This window comes from Chlorocebus sabaeus, chromosome 21, assembly GCF_047675955.1.
Source record: "Chlorocebus sabaeus isolate Y175 chromosome 21, mChlSab1.0.hap1, whole genome shotgun sequence".
Lineage (NCBI taxonomy): Eukaryota > Metazoa > Chordata > Mammalia > Primates > Cercopithecidae > Chlorocebus > Chlorocebus sabaeus.
This window is the reverse complement of record NC_132924.1, coordinates 942,445-960,317: the sequence shown is the minus strand read 5'-3', so window position 1 is coordinate 960,317 and position 17,873 is coordinate 942,445. Positions and strand designations below refer to the sequence as shown.

The 17,873-nt window shown below is 44.8% G+C and overlaps 1 protein-coding gene across 49 annotated transcripts in view; it reads right to left on the bottom strand.

Annotated features, from left to right (window-relative positions):
* LOC103247788 (septin-14-like) overlaps positions 1-17,873 on the bottom strand; it is a 116,322-nt gene that overhangs the window by 55,570 nt on the left and 42,879 nt on the right. For 16 of the 49 annotated variants that reach the window (XR_012090120.1, XR_012090126.1, XR_012090119.1 and 13 more), the window contains 8 exons: positions 16,401-17,863; positions 16,165-16,297; positions 12,905-13,022; positions 6,735-7,745; positions 4,672-4,857; positions 1,341-3,533; positions 1,119-1,212; positions 571-747 (listed from right to left, as the gene is read on the bottom strand). Coding sequence is in view for 20 of the 49 variants with exons in the window: in XM_073008702.1 (XP_072864803.1) it covers positions 17,826-17,863 (38 nt within the window). In the remaining 29 variants the exon portion in view is untranslated. Of the gene's footprint in view, positions 1-570; positions 748-1,118; positions 1,219-1,311; positions 3,534-4,671; positions 4,858-6,734; positions 7,746-12,904; positions 13,027-16,164; positions 16,298-16,400; positions 17,864-17,873 lie in introns of those variants that run through there. The other 33 variants (XR_012090138.1, XR_012090137.1, XR_012090135.1 and 30 more) reach the window with 25 other exon arrangements.

The window sequence follows — 17,873 nt, the reverse complement described above, 5'->3', positions numbered from 1 at the left end:
GGGAGGCTGAGGCGGGCGGATCACCTAAGGTCAGGAGTTTGAGAGCAGCGTGGCCAACATGGTGAAACCCCGTCCCTACTAATAATACAAAATTAGCCAGGCGTGGTAGTGCATGCCTGTAATCCCAGCTACTCGGGAGGCTGAGGCAATCGCTTGAACCTGGGAGGTGGAAGTTGCGGTGAGTCAAGATCACGCCATTGCACTCCAGCCTGGGCAACAAGAGTGAAACTCCATCTCAAAAAAATAAATAAATAAAATAAATATACATCCCTGGGGACCACCCCCAGAGTCTCTGATTCAACCATCTAGAGTGGGGCCTCACATCACATTTCTCAGGAGTTCTGAGGTGATGCTGGTGCTGCTAGTTGACTAGCTTCAAGAAACAGTTTTTTTTTCCTTTGTTTTTAGATGAAGTATTGCTCTGTCACACAGGCTGGAGCGCAATGGCGTGATCTCCGCTCACTGTAATCTCCATCTCCCCAGTTCAAGCAATCCTCCCACCTCAGCCTCCCAAAGTGCTAGGATTATAGGCATGAGCCACCGCGCCTGGCGCATGTCCTGAGGTCTCACCTGCTGTCTGCCAATGACGAAGTAAACAGAATGATGCCCTGGGCAAGGTGGAGAGGGGAGGCCAGGAAAGCGGTGGGGCTCCATGGGTCGTACCTTCAGGCGGCGCTCATTGGCTGTGTGGATGTCCTCATCATTGGAGTTGAGTGTGAAGGTGCCCTGGGCCCACTCCTCAACCACCTATAGCGGGTAGCAGCAATGCCAGGGGTCAGGTGAGCAGGCATCAGCAGCCAAGAGGGCCCCTGTCCTGGTCCCACGGTATCCGTGATGACTGACTGTTCCTGTCCAGGAGCTGAGTCCTGAAAGCGCACCCTGAGAAGGTGCATCTGGGGCCCTGCACACCTTTACCCATGAGCCATATAGGCCACAGGGATCATTAAAGGATGGAGAGAGGCGGTCATCAAGGCACCCAGTTAAACAGCACATGAGAATATACTTAGTTCAACGTGAAACCACAGACTGGTAACACTGCACTATTTGCTCAGGGATTTGGTGGGAGCCTGTGGCCACAGGGAGGGGGTCTCAGGTGGGGCTTGGGCCACGGCAAGTACCTTGTCTAGGCCATGTAGTATCCGGTCCATCTCGGCCTTGGTGAGAAGCCCTGAGATCACACCACTGGACTACAGCCTGGGTGACAGAGCAAGACTGCATCTCGAAAAAAAAAAAAAAAAAAAAAACCGGACAAAGTGAGTGATTAAACGTGGCTCTAAGATCTCACCCATGCCCTCAATAGGTATTATTTACCGCATGCTGTGTCAGATATTGCAGAGTACCTTGGAAGCAACAATAAACAGGACTTCCCTCTCTCTCCTGAGCCCACAGTCCTCAAGGCTGCAATGAGCTGTGATCGCACCACTGCACTCCAGCTAGGGCAACAGAGTAACACCTTGCATCTACAGAAGAAAAAGAAAACTCAGGTTCCAACCCAGGAATTACTGAATCAGGATCTCAGAATGTGGAGATCTGCCATTTCAAAAAAACTTCCCCTAGAGATTCTGATCAGCCAGGTGTGGGCCAGATGAACTCTAAGCCCCCTTAAACCTTTGACATTCTATGAGTCTAGTAAATCAAAGTGCAAAAAACGCTGAGTCCAAACTGAGCAAACAAATCCCATCTCCCTATGCCCAGCCTCCCTGGATTCAGAAAGCCACGCTGCCTGGTGAGTAAGCAGGGAGAGAATTCTCATTAACCCAAAGACCATCTTTGAAAACAGACTGGCTGCAGCTGGGTGCGGTGGCCCACACCTGTAACCCCAGCCCTTTGGGAGGTTGAGGCAGGAGGTTCACTGGAGCCCAGGAGTTCGAGATCAGCCTGGGCAACATGGCAAGACCCTGTCTCTATTTTTTCAAGTAAAAAAACAAAACAAAAAATCCCACACTGGCAGCTCATGGTTCTTTCCAGCTGTTCCCATGAGCAGACTTCAGGACAAGCCCAGGCAAAGGTGGGGAAAAATGGGGTGGGGACCCCCAGGTTCACCCTCTTGTCTGCTACATAGTTGGAGTTGGTCACAAAGGTCATAGGCCGGGAAGGGTCCAAGGCTTTGGTGTGAGCGATCACCATCCTGTCCATAAAAGGCAGAAGGCACAGGTTCCGTCAGTCCAGGAAGGGCTCAGACACCCTCCCATCCTTTCTGTCCCATCTTCCCCCATCAGAACACAACACGGGGCCAGGCACGATGGCTCACACCTTTAATCTCAGCACTTTGGGAGGCCGAAGGAGGGTAGATCACTTGAGGTCGGGGGTTCAAGATCAGCCTGGCCAACATGGCAAAACCCCATCTCTATTACAAATACAAAAATTAGCTGGTCATGGTGGCACGTCTGTATCACCAGCTACTTGAAAGCTGAGGCACGAGACTTGCTTGAACCCAGGACGTGGAGGCTGCAGTGAGCCGAGATCACGCCACTGCACTCTAGCCTGGTCCACAGAACAAGACCCTGTCTCAAAACAAACAAACAAACAAAAGGAAAAAAAGAAAAAAACAAAACATGGAGCCACTGCTTTCTTCCCTAACTTGAGATGTATTTTACATAAGGGCACGTGATCCTCTAGTCCTAGGCCGAGCTCTCTAACATCACTCTTTCTCCCCCTGCCTCCGAATCCTATCCCCCCAGAGGAGCAGCCACCCTTCCAGGCACACAGAGCTGTCAGTGGGCTGGACACTGCCAAAAATGAGGTTGACTCTCTGAAACAGCTCTTGAACACAGGAATGGATGGGTGCAGATTCAGGAGGAATATTTACTAATGCATCAAGCGAACAGGGAGTGCAGGCTGGGAGGTAGGCATGGGGCTTGGTGCGAGGTGCTCAGTAGTGACTCAAATCAAAGGCCACAGGTCCTGGGCAGTGGGAATGGAGAAACATGCACAGAGAAATGGTGCAAGTGCCGGGCAAGGTGGATCACGCCTAGAATCCCAGCACTTCAGGAGGCTTACTAGAGACCAGGAGTTCGAGACCAGCCTGGGCAACATAGCAAGACCGTTTCTACAACAAATGTATAAATTAGGGTGGGACATGGTGGCTCACACCTATAATCCCAGCACTTTGGGAGGCCAAGGCAGGTAGATCACGAGGTCAAGAGTTCAAGACCAGACTGGCCAACATGGTGAAACCCCATCTCTACAAAAAAATACAAGAGAAAAACAACTGGCTGGGCCTGGTAGCACCTGCCCGTAATCCTAGCTACTCGGGAGGCTGAGGCAAGAGAACTGCTTGAACCCAGGAGGTAGAGGTTGCAGTGAGTCGAGATTGCACCACTGCTCTCCAGTCTGCGCAACAGAGCAAGAGACTTCTTCTCAGTGGGGAAAAAAAAAATTTAAACTTAGCCTGGCATGGTGGCACACATCTGTGGTCCCAGCTCTTTGGGAGGCTGAGGGGGAGGATCGCTTAAGCCCAGGAGGTTGAGGTGGCAACAAGCCATGATTGCACCACTGCACTCCATCTTGGGCAACAGAGCAAGACTCTGACTCTGAAAAACAAACAATGAAAGAAATGTTGCAAATGGAAATGACAAGTGGAGGCAGGAATTGGGCTCTGCAAGACAATAAACATAACTTGGACTGGAGAGTCAGGGACAGCCTCTTAGAAGAAACAGCCTTTATGCCAGGTCAAGTTAACCAGGAGGGATAAAGGGAAGAAAAACCCAACAGAGGGACCAGCCTGTGGTCAGAGCTCCCAGCACCCGCCCCAGGCCTCCACAGTAATTTTTTTTTTAGAGACAGGGTCTCATTCTGTAGCCCAGGCTGGAGTACAACCTTCCCTTCCTGGTTTTAAGTGATTCTCCTGCTTCAGCCTCCCGAGTAGCTGGGATTACAGGTGCACACCACCATTCCCGGCTTATCTTTGTATTTTTAGCAGAGATGGGGTTTCACTATCTGTTGGTCAGGCTGGTCTTGAACTCCTGACCTCAAGTGATCCACCCACCTTGGCCTCCCAAAGTGCTGGGATTACAGACATGAGCCATCATGTTCGGCCTAGACTGTTGTTGAAGCCTCTTTTCCTCTTCTCTTTCCTAAGTTCATTTCTTCTTTTACACCCTCCCCCCATTATTGCTCTGCCCATTCAAAGCTGGCCGTGGCTGGCACGGGACAGAACAGAACCCCCTATCCTCAAGTTCCAAACCCACACTCTCCAACAGCCAGGCGTGAAGATGGGAAGCTTCAAAGGCTTGTGACAGCCCGGCTGAACCACTCCAGCCTGGGCGGCTCCCTTCAATTCCTGCCCCGGGGAAAACAGGCAACAGGCATGTCCTGAAAAGGCTGCTGATGTCGGCCTTGAAGGGGAGGTAGACCCTCATGCTCTAGCGCATTGACCCCATTTGCCCACTGTAGACACAGGGGATATGGGGAGGGTGGGGGGCAGGTCAGGGCATGAGGAGGGGCCCTGCTATTGGGCACTCCCTCACATAAACTACAGCATGGAGCTCAGGGGCCTGGCAGTCAGACGGGAAGAATGGCATCCCAATGGGGTAGATCAGGCCACCTACCCCCCTACACAGGGCACAGCCCCCAGGGCAGGGCAGGGCCCCCCACAGTCCCACCCCAGGAGAAAGGCTGTTCAGCCGCCGTGCCCACCCACCCGCCCTGGCTGCTCCTGGCTGCACTGACCACGATGGCATAGGAGTGGGCACTGCCAAGCCTCAGCACCACTCTTGTGCGCAGGTCCTGGGTTCATTGCTCCGGCAGGGTCACCTCCTGTTCATACCACACCTGGCTGACAAAATGCCACAGCCGCCAGTGCTGGCCAATGTCGTTGAAGCTGGAAGGAACCGGCATGTCCAGGGTGGGGCCCGACTGTGGAAAGAAGGTCCAGTCTCAGCTCCTGGGCCCCCAAAGGGATCCGGGACCAGTGTGCTGCACAGCTGTGCCCCCAGGCCTAGCGCAAGCCCTGACACATAGCGGGGAATCTTAGCAAAACAGACAGATAACTTGCTGAGGACAGTTTGTGCACCTGGGCCAGTGGGGCCAGGAGTCCATCCTAGGAGTGGATGGGGCCCAATATCTCTCGAGACACGAGTGAGCCCAGGGCCGCATCCCAGCTCGAGGCAAGAAGGTTTAGACTGGTGACTAAGAGGTAGATGACCCACTGCCTGTCACAGGGAGGAAGGCTGGTTGGGGGGTTTGGGGGGGCTTTCCTTAGGACACTGAGTGGGGCACACACTAGCACCCAGTTCTCTCCTCTCTTCCTCCTGTACCGAATGCCACAAAGTCAGAAAAAGAGGATGCAGACCAGGCAAAAGTGGCCCAGACCTTACCCGGTCCCACTTCTCTCCTGACCACATCCAAGTCAGGAGGGGAACAGGGGTGGCGTCCTCGGCCTGTCACATCCTGTCCTGTATCTGAACCTTGAAAACCAAAGGACCTTCCTCCTTGGCAGAGCTGACCTCAGGACATCTAAACTGTCCCCTCCTCCCGATCCCTGGGCCCAGCTCTGTGCAGTGCCTGCCGCTCTGGCCCCCCCAGTGTCTGGGTGGCTCATGCCTGTAATCAGCGCTTTGGGAGGTTAACGTGGGACGATGGCTTGAGGCCAGGAGTTCGAGACCAGCCTGGGCAACGTAGTGAGACTCTATATCTTAAAAAAAAAAAAAAAAGTTATTATTATTATTTTTAAGACAAGAGTCTCACTGTGTCACCAAGGCTGGAGTGCAGTGGGGTGATCTCAGCTCACTGCAACCTCTGCCTCCTGGGTTCAAGCGATTCTCCTGGCTTAGCTTCCCAAGTAGCTAGAATTACAGGTATGCACCACCACACCCGGCTAGTTTTTATATTTTCAGTGGAGATGGGGTTTCACCATGTTGGCCAGGCTGGTCTTGAACTCCTGGCTTCAGGTGATTTACCCGTCTCAGCCTCCCAAAGTGCTGGCATTACAGGCGTGCGCCACCAAGCACGGGCACGTTTTTTGTTTTCTTTTTTTTTTTTTTCGAGACAAGAGTCTCACTCTGTAGCCCAGGCTGGAGTGCAGTGGCGCGATCTCTGCTCACTGCAAGCTCCGCCTCCCGGGTTCATGCCATTCTCCTGCCTTAGCCTCCCGAGTAGCTGAAACTACAGGCCCCGCCACCACACCAGGCTAATTTTCTTTCTTTCTTTTTTCTATTTTTTTTCTTTTTTTAAGCAGAGACAGGGTTTCACGGTGTTAGCCAGGATGGTCTCAATTTCCTGACCTCGTGATCCGCCCATCTCGGTCTCCCAAAGTGCTGGGATTACAGGTGTGAGCCACTGCGACCGGCCTCTGCATTTTTTTTAATTAGCCAGGGATGGTGGCTCCAGCTAACTTGCAAGGCTGGGTGGGAGGATCGCTTGAGCTCAGAAGTTAGGATTGCACCACTGCGCTCCAACATGGGTGACAGGGCCAAACCCAGTCTCAAAAATTTTTTAATTAAAAATAAACACTAGAAAGATAGATACTGCCCGGGCTCAGCCTTCGCCCACGGAGGGGACTCCGCAGAAGCGCTTCCTCCTCCTCCTTGGCCATCCTGGGTCCCCCCGTCCACCTGTCCCCCAACCCCGCGCCCCCAGCCCGGGACGCCCAGGTGAAGGAGCCTGCTGGGGGCGGGGTGGGGGCCGGGCTCCTCCACTCCCGCCCCCGGGCTTCCGGGGACCTCCTGGCCCTGCCTCAAGCACGCATCTCTCGCAGCGGACACCGTTAACACCGCTCCTAGAAGCCACCGCACCTGATGTCGAAGAAGGCGGCACCGAAGCTCCAGAGGCCTCCAGCTCGTTGCGCTCCCGCAACGGCCTCTCTCGGGGGTATAACATTCAGCCCTGCAGCGCCAGGGCGCAGCCCCACAAGAGCGGCCAGCCCCACAAGAGCGGCCCGAGCGCCTACCAGGTGTCAGGCAGCCCCACAGACCACACTTTCTGCTCCTCCCTGGGCCGCCCTCTACGGGTCTAAGAGCAGCGCGGGAGGAGCCCTGCATCTCGCGCGACGTGACACGCGACGCGCCTGAGGCCATCCTCGCCATCTTTGTTGAGGGCGACTGCCAGGCCTTGAGGGGCTGGGCGGGGCCAGGCACTACAGAGTGGAGTCGGTGGCTGGGAACCCAGGGCTAGGCCCTTCAAGCAGGACCCTCACCCTCAGCCCCAGCCAAGAAGGGTGAAGTCTGCTCCCCACCTCGGCCCAGTCCTGACGATCCAGGGCTGCAGGCCAGGACAGAACCCCTGAGATAGGTGGGATTCCCCTCTTTCAAGAAACACTTCCACTGGCTTTCCCCAGCCGGACTCCGAGCAGGCTCCAGCAGAGCCTCTTCTATGCCTGTTGGATGCAGCCTCTTGGAGGGATGCACGTCCTTGTGATGCGGCCCGTGGCCTTGACCCTGGGCCTCTGGGGCCCTGATCCTAACCCGGGGGCCAAGAGCTCCCTCTTGGCATTGCAGGCACGTAAGGATGCAGGGAGAGGGCCCGGCGCAGTGGCTCACGCCTGTAACCAGCACTTTGGGAACCCGAGCGAAGCGGATCACTTAAGGCCAGGAGTTCAAGGGCAGCCTGAACAAAATGTGGAAACCCCGTTTCTACTACAAAAAAAGAAAAGAAAAGAAAAAAAAAATGGGCCGTGGTGGTGGGTGCCAGTAATTCCAGCTACTAGGGAGGCTGAGGCTGGAGAATCGCTTGAATACGGGAGGCGAAGGTTACAGTGAACCGAGATCACACCACTGCACTCCAGCTCTGGGCGAAAGAACGAGACTCTGTCACAAAAAAAAAAAAAAAAAAAAAACAAAAAAAAAAAAACAAAACAGACAAGGGAAGACAGCGTAAGAAAGCTGCTGATGAGAGCTGCTGCTGAATAAAAGTCTTTTACCTGCCTGCAGCCCCCTGAGTGTTCTTTCTGCTCATCTATCCGCTCCCTTTGGACCTCAACATGACATTTGGTGTAGTCATGAACCTGATGGGGAGACAGCCTTGGCTTTGGAGTTAGAGTTCGTGGGTTCTGTTCCCTGCAATGCGGGGTCAGTTGGTACAACCATAATAGGGGGAAGTTTGATGGCATCTTTTAAAATGACAAACCCACCTGTGTATCCTTTGACCTAGCAACTCCACCTGTGCAAAAGGGCAGGTGTACAAGGAGGTTCACTGCAGTGTATTTGTAACCACAGAAGACTAGCAACATCCCAATGCCCATCTATAGTGGGCAAGTTTAATAACCTGTGGTTATTTCATACAATAACCTCTTAAAAAGAATGAGGCAGTTCCATGCATTCATTGCTACAAAACAATTCCCAGTGATATTAGAGTGAAGCTCTACTTCTGGAAATCCATGCTCATAAGAGAAAAACAGCACTAAGTTGGGCTGACCGCTTGTGTTGCAAAAGGGAACTTGGGTCCTAAGTAGGGCCATTATCTAGAATCTTGTCATCCAGGCTACTTTTCTTTCTTTCTTTTCTTTTCTTTTCTTTTCTTTTCTTTCTTTCTTTCTTTCTTTCTTTCTTTCTTTCTTTCTTTCTTTCTTTCTTTTCTTTTCTTTCTTTCTTTCTTTCTTTCTTTCTTTCTTTCTTTCTTTCTTTCTTTCTTTCTCTCTCTCTCTTTCTTTCTTTTCTTTCCTTTCTTTCTTTCTTTCTTTTCTTTCTTTCTTTCTTCTTTCTTTCTTTTTCTCTCTCTCTTCTTTCTTTCTTTCTTTCTTTCTTTCTTTCCCTTCCTTCCTTCCTTCCTTCCTTCCTTCCTTCCTTCCTTCCTTCCTTCCTTCCTTCCTTCCTTCCTTTCTTTCTTTCTTTCGCGATGGAGTCTCCCTCTGTCATCCAGGTTGGAGTGCAGAGGCACCATTCCTGCTCACTGCAACCTCTGCTTCCCAGGTTCAAGCAATTCTCCTCTCTCAGTCTTCCAAGTAGCTGAGATTACAGGCGCCCGCCACCATGATTGGCTAGTTTTTGTATTTTTAGTAGAGATGGGGTTTCACCATGTTAGCCAGGCTGGTCTCGAACTCCTGACCTCAAGTGATCCACTCACCTCAACCTTCCGAAAGTGCTGGAATTATAGGTGTGAGCCACCATGCCTGGCCAATCTGTTTTTGAACGTGCTCTCTTCAAGCTAATATCTAGTTTCAATATAATGTCAATCAAAATTCCAAATTTTGGGGGAACTTGATAAGCTGATTATAATTTATATGAAAATGTAAAGGCCCAAGAATAGCCAAGACTTTCCTAAGAATACATTCTTTCTTACCAGATATCAGGACTTATGATGAAAATTATAGTAATTAATCTAGTGTAGTGCTGGTGAAAGAATAAACAAGTAGACAAAGGGCATAGAATAGAGTTTGGAAACAGACTCTCATGCATATGTGGTCATTTTAAGAAAAAAGGAGCAGAGGGGATTTCTTCTCAAGAAATTGGTGCTGAATCCCTTGGATACTCATTTGGAAAAAAAATTAAGCTAGACTCCTATATCACACTACATGCAAATCAATTGCAGGCTGGACACAGTGGCTCACACCTGTGATCCCAGTACCTTGGGAGGCCAAGGCAGGTGGATCACTTGAGGTCAGGAGTTTGAGACCAGCCTGGCAAACATGGTAACCCTGTGTCTCTCAAAATATATAAAAATTAGCCGGGTGTGGTAGTGTCACCTGTAATCCCAGCTACTCGGGAGGCTGAGGTGGGAGAATTGCTTGAACCCGGGATGCGGAGGTTGAAGTAAGCTGAGATCATGCCACTGCACTCCAGCCTGGATGACAGAGTGAGACTCTGTCTTAAAAATAATAATAACAATAATAATAATAAACTGCAGATAGACCATAGTCCTGAATATGAAAAGGTAAAAACAATAAATCTTTTAGAAATACTCTGTTCATGTATGACTATTGAGCATTTGAGATGTGCTATTAAGTGTAAAATTTGCACTGGATTTTAAGCACTTAGTAGAAAAAAAACTTAAAATATCTGTATTTTAACATTAAAATTTTGAAGTAATAATTTGGATATACTGAGTTAAACATTACTAAAATTAGTTTTATCTGATTATTTTTGTTCTCTTAATGTAAATACTAGATAATTTTAAATTGCATGTGTGGTTTCCTATTTTTATTGGACAGCACTAATCTAGAAGGTAACAGAGACATATATCTTCAGGACACCAAATTAGGAAAAGGTCTGTTAAATTGCCTTTCAAAAGCATGAATCAGGCCAGGTGCGGTAGGTCACACCTGTAATCCCAGCACTTTGGGAGGCTGAGGTGGGCAGAACACCTCACATTGGAAATTCAAGACCAGCCTGACCAACATAGAGAAACCCTGTCTCTACTAAAAATACAAAATTAGCCAGGAGTAGTGGTGCATGCCTGTAATCCCAGCTACTTGGGAGGCTGAGGCAGGAGAATAGCTTGAACTTGGGAGGTGGAGGTTGTGGTGAGCCGAGATTGCGCCATTGCACTCCAGCCTGGGCAACAAAAGCAAAACTCCATTCAAAAAAAAAAAAAAAAAAAAAAAAGCATGAATCATAAAGGAAAAGACTAATAGATTAATATTTGACCACACTGAAATTTTGCTGTCAAAAAGACATAACTAAAAGACTAAAAAGCCACAGAGAAGAAAATACATTTGCAGCACTCACAACTCTGAAAGGACTTATGTCAATAATATATAAACTCCAGCCAATCGATAAAGAAAGACAACCCAGTAGAAACACAGGAAAACATTTGGAACAGATGCTTCACAAAAGAGAATTGTTAAATGACCAGTAAACATGAAAAAGTGTTCAGCCTCATTAATAAATCAGAAAACGCACATTAAACCATAATGAGATACCACCACAAACCCACCAGAATTACCACAATTAAAAGAGTCAAGAAGGTTGTGGAACAAGAATATATATTTAATCTTGTTTTTAAATGTCTCTCTCTAAATATAAATGTGCAGCCAGAGACATCTAAAAACAATGGGCATGACAGCATTATTTGTAATAGCCCAGGTTGAAACAACCCAATGTCCATTTGCAGTTGAAGGACTAAATAAACTCTGGTGTATCACAGAAGGGCACAGCACATAGTAATGAAAAAAAAGAAACCACAGCTATATATAGCAGTGTAAATGAATCTCATAAGCATAATGTTGAGCAAAAGAAGCCCAACACAAAAGCACGCAAACTGCGTAATTCCATTTATATAAGGTTAAAAACTAAAACAAAAACAAAGCCAGTTAAGGGGATCTACAGTGTTAGAAGTCAGGATGGCGGTTCCCTTGAGGAGGAAAGAGAAGACAGTGTTTGGGAAGCGCTGTGGGGGGATTATGTGGTGCTGTCAATGTTCTGTTTCTTGACTTGTGTGTTACAAATGTATATTTTGTGCTGGGCACAGTGGCTGATGCCTGTGATCCCAGCACTTTGGGAGGCGGAGGCGGGTAGATCACCTGAGGTTAGGAATTCGAAACCAGCCTGGCCAACATAGTGAAACGCCGTCTCTACTAAAAATAAAAAAACTTGGCAGGGCATGGTGGCAGGCGCCTGTAATCCCAGCTACTTGGGAGGCTGAGGCAAGAGAATGGCTTGAATCTGGGAGGTGGAGGTTGCAGTGAGCTGAGACTACACCACTGCACTCCAGCCTGGGCAACAAGAGTGAAATTCTATCTCAAAAACAAAAAAAAAGTGTATTATGTGATGAATTCATGTGATCTATATATTTTTGAGGAAAGTGTCTTTCTGTGATGCACAATAAAAAGGTTTTGTTTTTATTTTGTATTATTTCAAAATATTTTAAAAAATATCTAAATATGCTATTTTAGATATCCAAAATTTCTATGATGGTTTCACTTTTCCATCATAACATCTTTCCAGTTAAATCAATTAATGTCTTTGGGAGGCCGAGGCGAACAGATCATCTGAGGTCAGGAGTTTGAGACCAGTCTGACCAACATGGTGAAACTCCACCTCTATTAAAAAGACAAAATATTAGCTGGACGTAGTGGTGCATATGTGTATTCCCAGCTACTTAGAAGGCTGAGACAGAAGAATCACTTGAACCCGGGGGGTGGAGGTTGCGGTGAGCCGAGATTGCACCACTGCACTCCAGCCTGGGCAACAAGAGTGAAACTCCGTCTCAAAAGAAAAAAAAAAAATCAGTTATTTACTGTGATTAAATCAATCAATTTTGTGGTTGGGTTGGTTCTGTGATTGAGTCATTTTGTGCTTATATCAAGCCCAGCCCTGACAGCCTTTAAGAGTGCCAATAAGTATATATGCATGTAATTTTTTTAATATGATCAACTTTTATTTTAGATTCAGAGAGTCCATGTGCAGGTTTGTTACATGAGTATATCGTGAGATGCTGAGGTTTGGGGTATGAACGATCCCATCACCCAGATAGTGAGCATAGTACCCAATAGGTACTTTTTCTGTCCTTGCCTTCCCCGTCTCTTTCCTCTGCCCCCTGCAGTAGTACCCTGTGTCTGCTCTTCCCATCTTTATGTCCTTATGTACCCAATGTATGTCCATATGTCCCATTTGTAAATAAGAGCATGCAGCACTTGGTTTTCTGTTTCTACGTTAATTTTCTTAGGATGATGGCCTCTAGCTGTGTCCATGTTGCTGCAAAAGACATGTTCTTTTTTATGGCTGTGTAGTATTTTACAGTGTAAATGTACCACATTTTCTTCATCCAGTCCACCATTGATGGGCATCTAAGTTGACTCCATGTCTTTATTAGTGTGAATAGTGCTGTGATAAACATACAAGTGAATGTGCCTTTTTGGTAGAATGATTTATTTTCTTTTGGGTATACACCAAGTAATGAGATTGCTGGGAAAATGGTAGTCCTAGGCAGATTGCTTGAGGCCAGGAGTTTGCAACCAGACTGGGCAACATGGCAAAACCCCATTTCTACTAAAAATACAAAGAAATTAGCTGGGCATGGTGGCACATACCTGTAGCCTCAGCCACTTTGGAGGCCAAGATGGGAGAATCACTTGAACCCAAGAGACGGAGGTTTCAGTGAGCTGAGATCACACCACTGTACTCCAGCCTGGGTGACAGAACAGGACTCTGTCTCAAAAAACAAACAAACAAACAAACAAAAAGACAATGTGAGAATACTGAAAGCTCAGAGAAAAGAGCAACTCTCACAGACAAGGGATCTGGATAACATTAGCAGCTGATTTCTCAGCAGAAACCTTGAAGGCCATAGGCAGTGGATTATATATTTAAAATAATGAAGAAACCTGTCAATTGAGAAATCTACAGCTGGAAAACTTGTCCTTCAAAAATGAGGGAGAAATTAAGACATTTCCAGATTTTTTTTTTAAAGCTGAAAAAAATCCATTTATCTCTAAATCTGCCATACAAGAAGTGTTAAACTCCTTCAGGTTGAAATAAATGAGCTCTAGGCAGTATCTATATAAGTAAATAAGCAAGCTATATGAATATATAAAACTTTCTGGTAAATATGTAAACAAACATAAAAACAGTATTATTGTAATTTTGGTTTGTAACTGCTTTTTATTTTCTACAGGATTTAAAAGACAAATGCATAAATTGTAATTATAAATCTGTTAAGTGGTATACAGTGAATAAAGATATAATTTGCTACATCAATAACATAAAAACAGTAGAGCTATATAGCAGTAGAATTTTGGTATGTGATTGAACTTTTAAGTTGAAATAAATTCTAATTAGAATGTTATAACTCTAGGATGTTATGTGTAATTCTCATAGTAACCAAAAATGAAATATACATAGAATATAAACAAAAGAAAATGAGAATGGAAACAAAATGTGTCACTACAAAAAAAAAAATCAACTAAAGATAAAAGAACTAAATAACTGAGAAAATAGCAAAAATCAGTAACTCTGACTTACAAAAACTTTCCATGCTACATAAATCTGGAAACTCTGTTTCACATAAAACTGGAGCTAAAAGAGACAAATATTTACTTATAAAGTTAAAAGTTATATGGGAAACAAACACTAATTTTTTTTAGAAAAAATTATGAAAAGAGGAAAAATATGCCTTATACTATTATAACATCATGTTTTATAGCTCTGGGAAAATACAAAATAAAATATTCTGTTACATGAATCCTTCTGTGCCCCCCAAAAACCCTATGGATTATATCATTATTACCTAAAAAGTCTATTCTCAAATGCAGCAGTGATAATTATTTTTTTTGAGATGGAGTTTCGCTCTGTCACTCAGGTTGGAGTGCAGTGGCGTGATCTCGGCTCACTGCAAGCTCCGCCTCCCGGGTTCATGCCATTCTTCTGCTTCAGCCTCCTGAGTAGCTGGGACTGCAGGTACCTGCCACTACGTCCAGCTAATTTTTTGTTTTTTTTTTTTTTTAGTAGAGACAGGGTTTTGCCGTGTTAGCCAGGATGGTCTTGAACTCCTGACCTTGTGATCCACCCGCCTTGGCCTCCCAAAGTGCTGGGATTATAGGCATTAGTCACCAAGCCCGGGCCAGAGTGATAATTTTTACAAGGTAGATATTATTTTTAGATATGGAATAATATTGGTGATTTCAATTTTAATAACATTGGATTAAGATGAAAGAATGAGAAGATAAAGATCCCTCAGCAATATAACTCACAAACATGTTCAAAAGCAGTAAGAAGTTACATTATCTTTCGAAAGTCAATATATCTGCATTTTTAATGTATGCATATAGCATAGCTAATGCACTATTGCTGGGTCCATTTATTCAATGAATAATTGCCACTATATGTCAATTTTTTGATAAAAATGTAAATCAGTACAGCTATTATGAAAAACAATATGGGACTTCATTAAACATTAAACACCACTAATAGTTACATATTCAAAGGAAATAAAATCAGTGTGTCAAAGAGATATCTACACTTTCATGTTTATTGCAGCATTAAGTGACAATAATCAAGATATGTAATCAACCCTAAGAGAACACATAGTTGAGATACGGAAAAGAAACTAATCTCCAGAAAGAAAAAAGAAGCAGACGTACAGGAATAAAGTTCATAACTAAGGGAAGTGAAGTGGAAGAGAAAGAGAAAATTTAAATGGTTGCTTTGGTGTCTGGTCACTTCCTAGTTTTGATTTAAGTCTTCATGAGATCCAGCTATATCTGTTGTCCTTGGATACCATGACTTACCCATGTATACATCCAGACTGTTTTTTACATCTAAGCTAATGAATTTTTTTTTTTTTTTTTTTTAGGAGTCATCTCACTTTGTTGCCCAGGCTGGAGTGCAGTGACGCGATCTCGGCTCACTGTAACCTCTGCCTCCCAGGTTCAAGCAATTCTCCTGCCTCAGCCTCCCAGGTAGCTGGAATTAAAGGCATGCACTACCATGCCTGGCTAATTTTTGTATTTTTAGTTGAGACAGCGTTTCACCATGTTGGCCAGGCTCATCTGAAACTCCTGACCTTAGGTGATCTGCCTGCCTCCATCTCCCAAAGTGCTGGAATTACAGGTGTGAGCCACTGTACCCGGCCAAAATTTTTATTACTTATAATTCAACTGTCTTTGAGTGAGACATCTGGCCTCTAGCACCTAATTACCATTTTATTTTTATGAAAAAGGAAGTTCATGTTCCAATTTACCTAATAAAACTAAATGTTCTTAAACTAAAGCCACCTACACTTGAGAGAAAGAAATCATGGTTTCAAAAATATATCTTCACCAAAAACATATTTGTGGCAAATAATTAAAACTATATTAATAGCCTTCTTTTCCATTTTATTAGAAATGGCATGGAATAAAATAAATAAATAATTTACATAATTTACCAACTTAAAATTTTCTCATTAATCAAGGCCAGCACTAGTCAACATTTGCTTATTTATAAAAGTGAAGACAATCTTCTAGTGCATTAATAGCATTAGATAGTACAAGACTCTTCTCAAAATAAATAGCTTGGGTTTGTCACAAATTAAACTTTATGCATGAAAATTTAAATTGTAAATAAAATAAATAAATTTTTATAAAATTATCTTAAGAGTTACTTAAATGGAAAATTATCTAAGTTCTCTAGAAAAAAACATTACAGACTACAATTTTGTAAAGGCTATCTTCAAATTTACATGGTAAAAAGCTGCTTTTTGAAAAATAGCAAGTATCCTCCAAAAACATCAACTAAACTCTTGAGATTAAAACCCCCAAATTAATAGGGCACCTAAAAATTAATGCAAATTATATCAAATGTCAGTACTGACCTCTTTTTCGGCTTCTTTAAATGTTGCTTCTTTCTCCTTGACTCACTGCATAAATCTCTGTTTCAACTCTTCTTCTTCCCTCTGACATTGATTGTAGAACTCTTGTTTTTTGGCTTCAAAGATTTCTTGAAAACTAAAGAGAAATGTTATATAGAGAGTACATGTAAAGAATACTACAATTTTCCAACACTTGTATGAGTGAATTCTTATCCCCACCACTTTCCAGCATATCATACCTTCTTCACATCTTTTGACAGTAAAATTCAGCGAAACCTCTAATGTATGAGACGATTTTCAAAAATTGTCTAAAATAAAGCAAAGAGCCTTTCAAGATATTATTCATTTAAGATAGCTAAATTTTGGTGTCTGCAAAGAACAATGAATAACTGAATTACATACACTACAGTGCCATATTTCCATATTTTTTTTGCAGCACAAGTCCTATTCTTTTTTTTTTTTTGAGACAGAGTCTCGCTTTGTTGCCCAGGCTGGAGTGCAGTGGCATGATCTCAGTTCACTGCAACCTCTGCCGCCCAGATTCAAGCGATTCTCCTGCCTCAGCCTCCCAAGTAACTGGGATTATGGGCACCCAGCACCACACCCAGCTAATTTTTTTTGTATTTTTAGTAGGGACAGGGTTTACCATCTTGGCCAGGCTGATCTTAAACTCCTGACCTCAGGTGATCTGCCTGCCTCGACCTCCCAAAGTACCGGGCTTACAAGCAGGAGCCACCGCACCCAGTTCTATTCTTCTTCAAGTTAGAGCAATATGTCTGCTCTCAAATTTTTCTCATTTAACTTCCAGGACACTGCACTACTGCTTTTCAGCTGGTTCCTCCATCAAACTCTTCTTAATATCTTTTGTCAAACTTTGCTAATATTTTTCCATCTTTTTCTTTATCCTTTTTTTTTTTTTTTTTTTTGAGACCAAGTCTAGCTCTGTTGCCCAGGCTGGAGTGTAGTAATGCGATCTCAGCTCATTGCAACCTCTACCTCCTGGGTTCAAGTGATTCTCCTGCCTCAGCCTCCCCAGTAGCTGGGATTACAGGTGCATGCCATCACGCCTGGCTAATTTTTGTATTTTTAGTGAAGACAGCGTTTCACCATGTTGGCCAGGCTGGTCTCGAACTCCTGACCTCAGATGATCCAACCGCCTCGGCCTCCCAAAGTGCTGGGATTACGGACAAGAGCCACCGTGCCCAGCCTATCCTTTCTTTCATATAATACATACACATTTCATATAAATACAAAAAATAGAACAAAATACTGGGTTTTTTCTTCAACACACATTTCAGCATATACACATATTGAATACACATATTTCAGCATAAAAATGAGATCTCGCATGATGTTGTTCCTACTATCTCTATCTTCATCAAAAGATGATAAAAACACCTAACATTCAGGATGTTTTCTTTAGGATGGCTCAAGATGGGAGAAGTATAATTATTCTCATACCCAAATTATTGTGTCTTCTGCTTGTAGGGGACTCCTAAATTGTCCATTTGGTTGTGCTAGCAATATTTTTACTCACCTAACAGGCTGATTGTCTGGGCCCACATCTGTAAAACCCATTTTCTCCAGTTTTTGGTATAACTTTCATAGTGCTGAGTGTGGGTTTTTTCTTTTAGATTTTCCATATTGGTACAAAGAAGCATATCTCAGAGCTTAACAAAGTCACAGTGATTTTCATTTTCCACTAGTAAAAA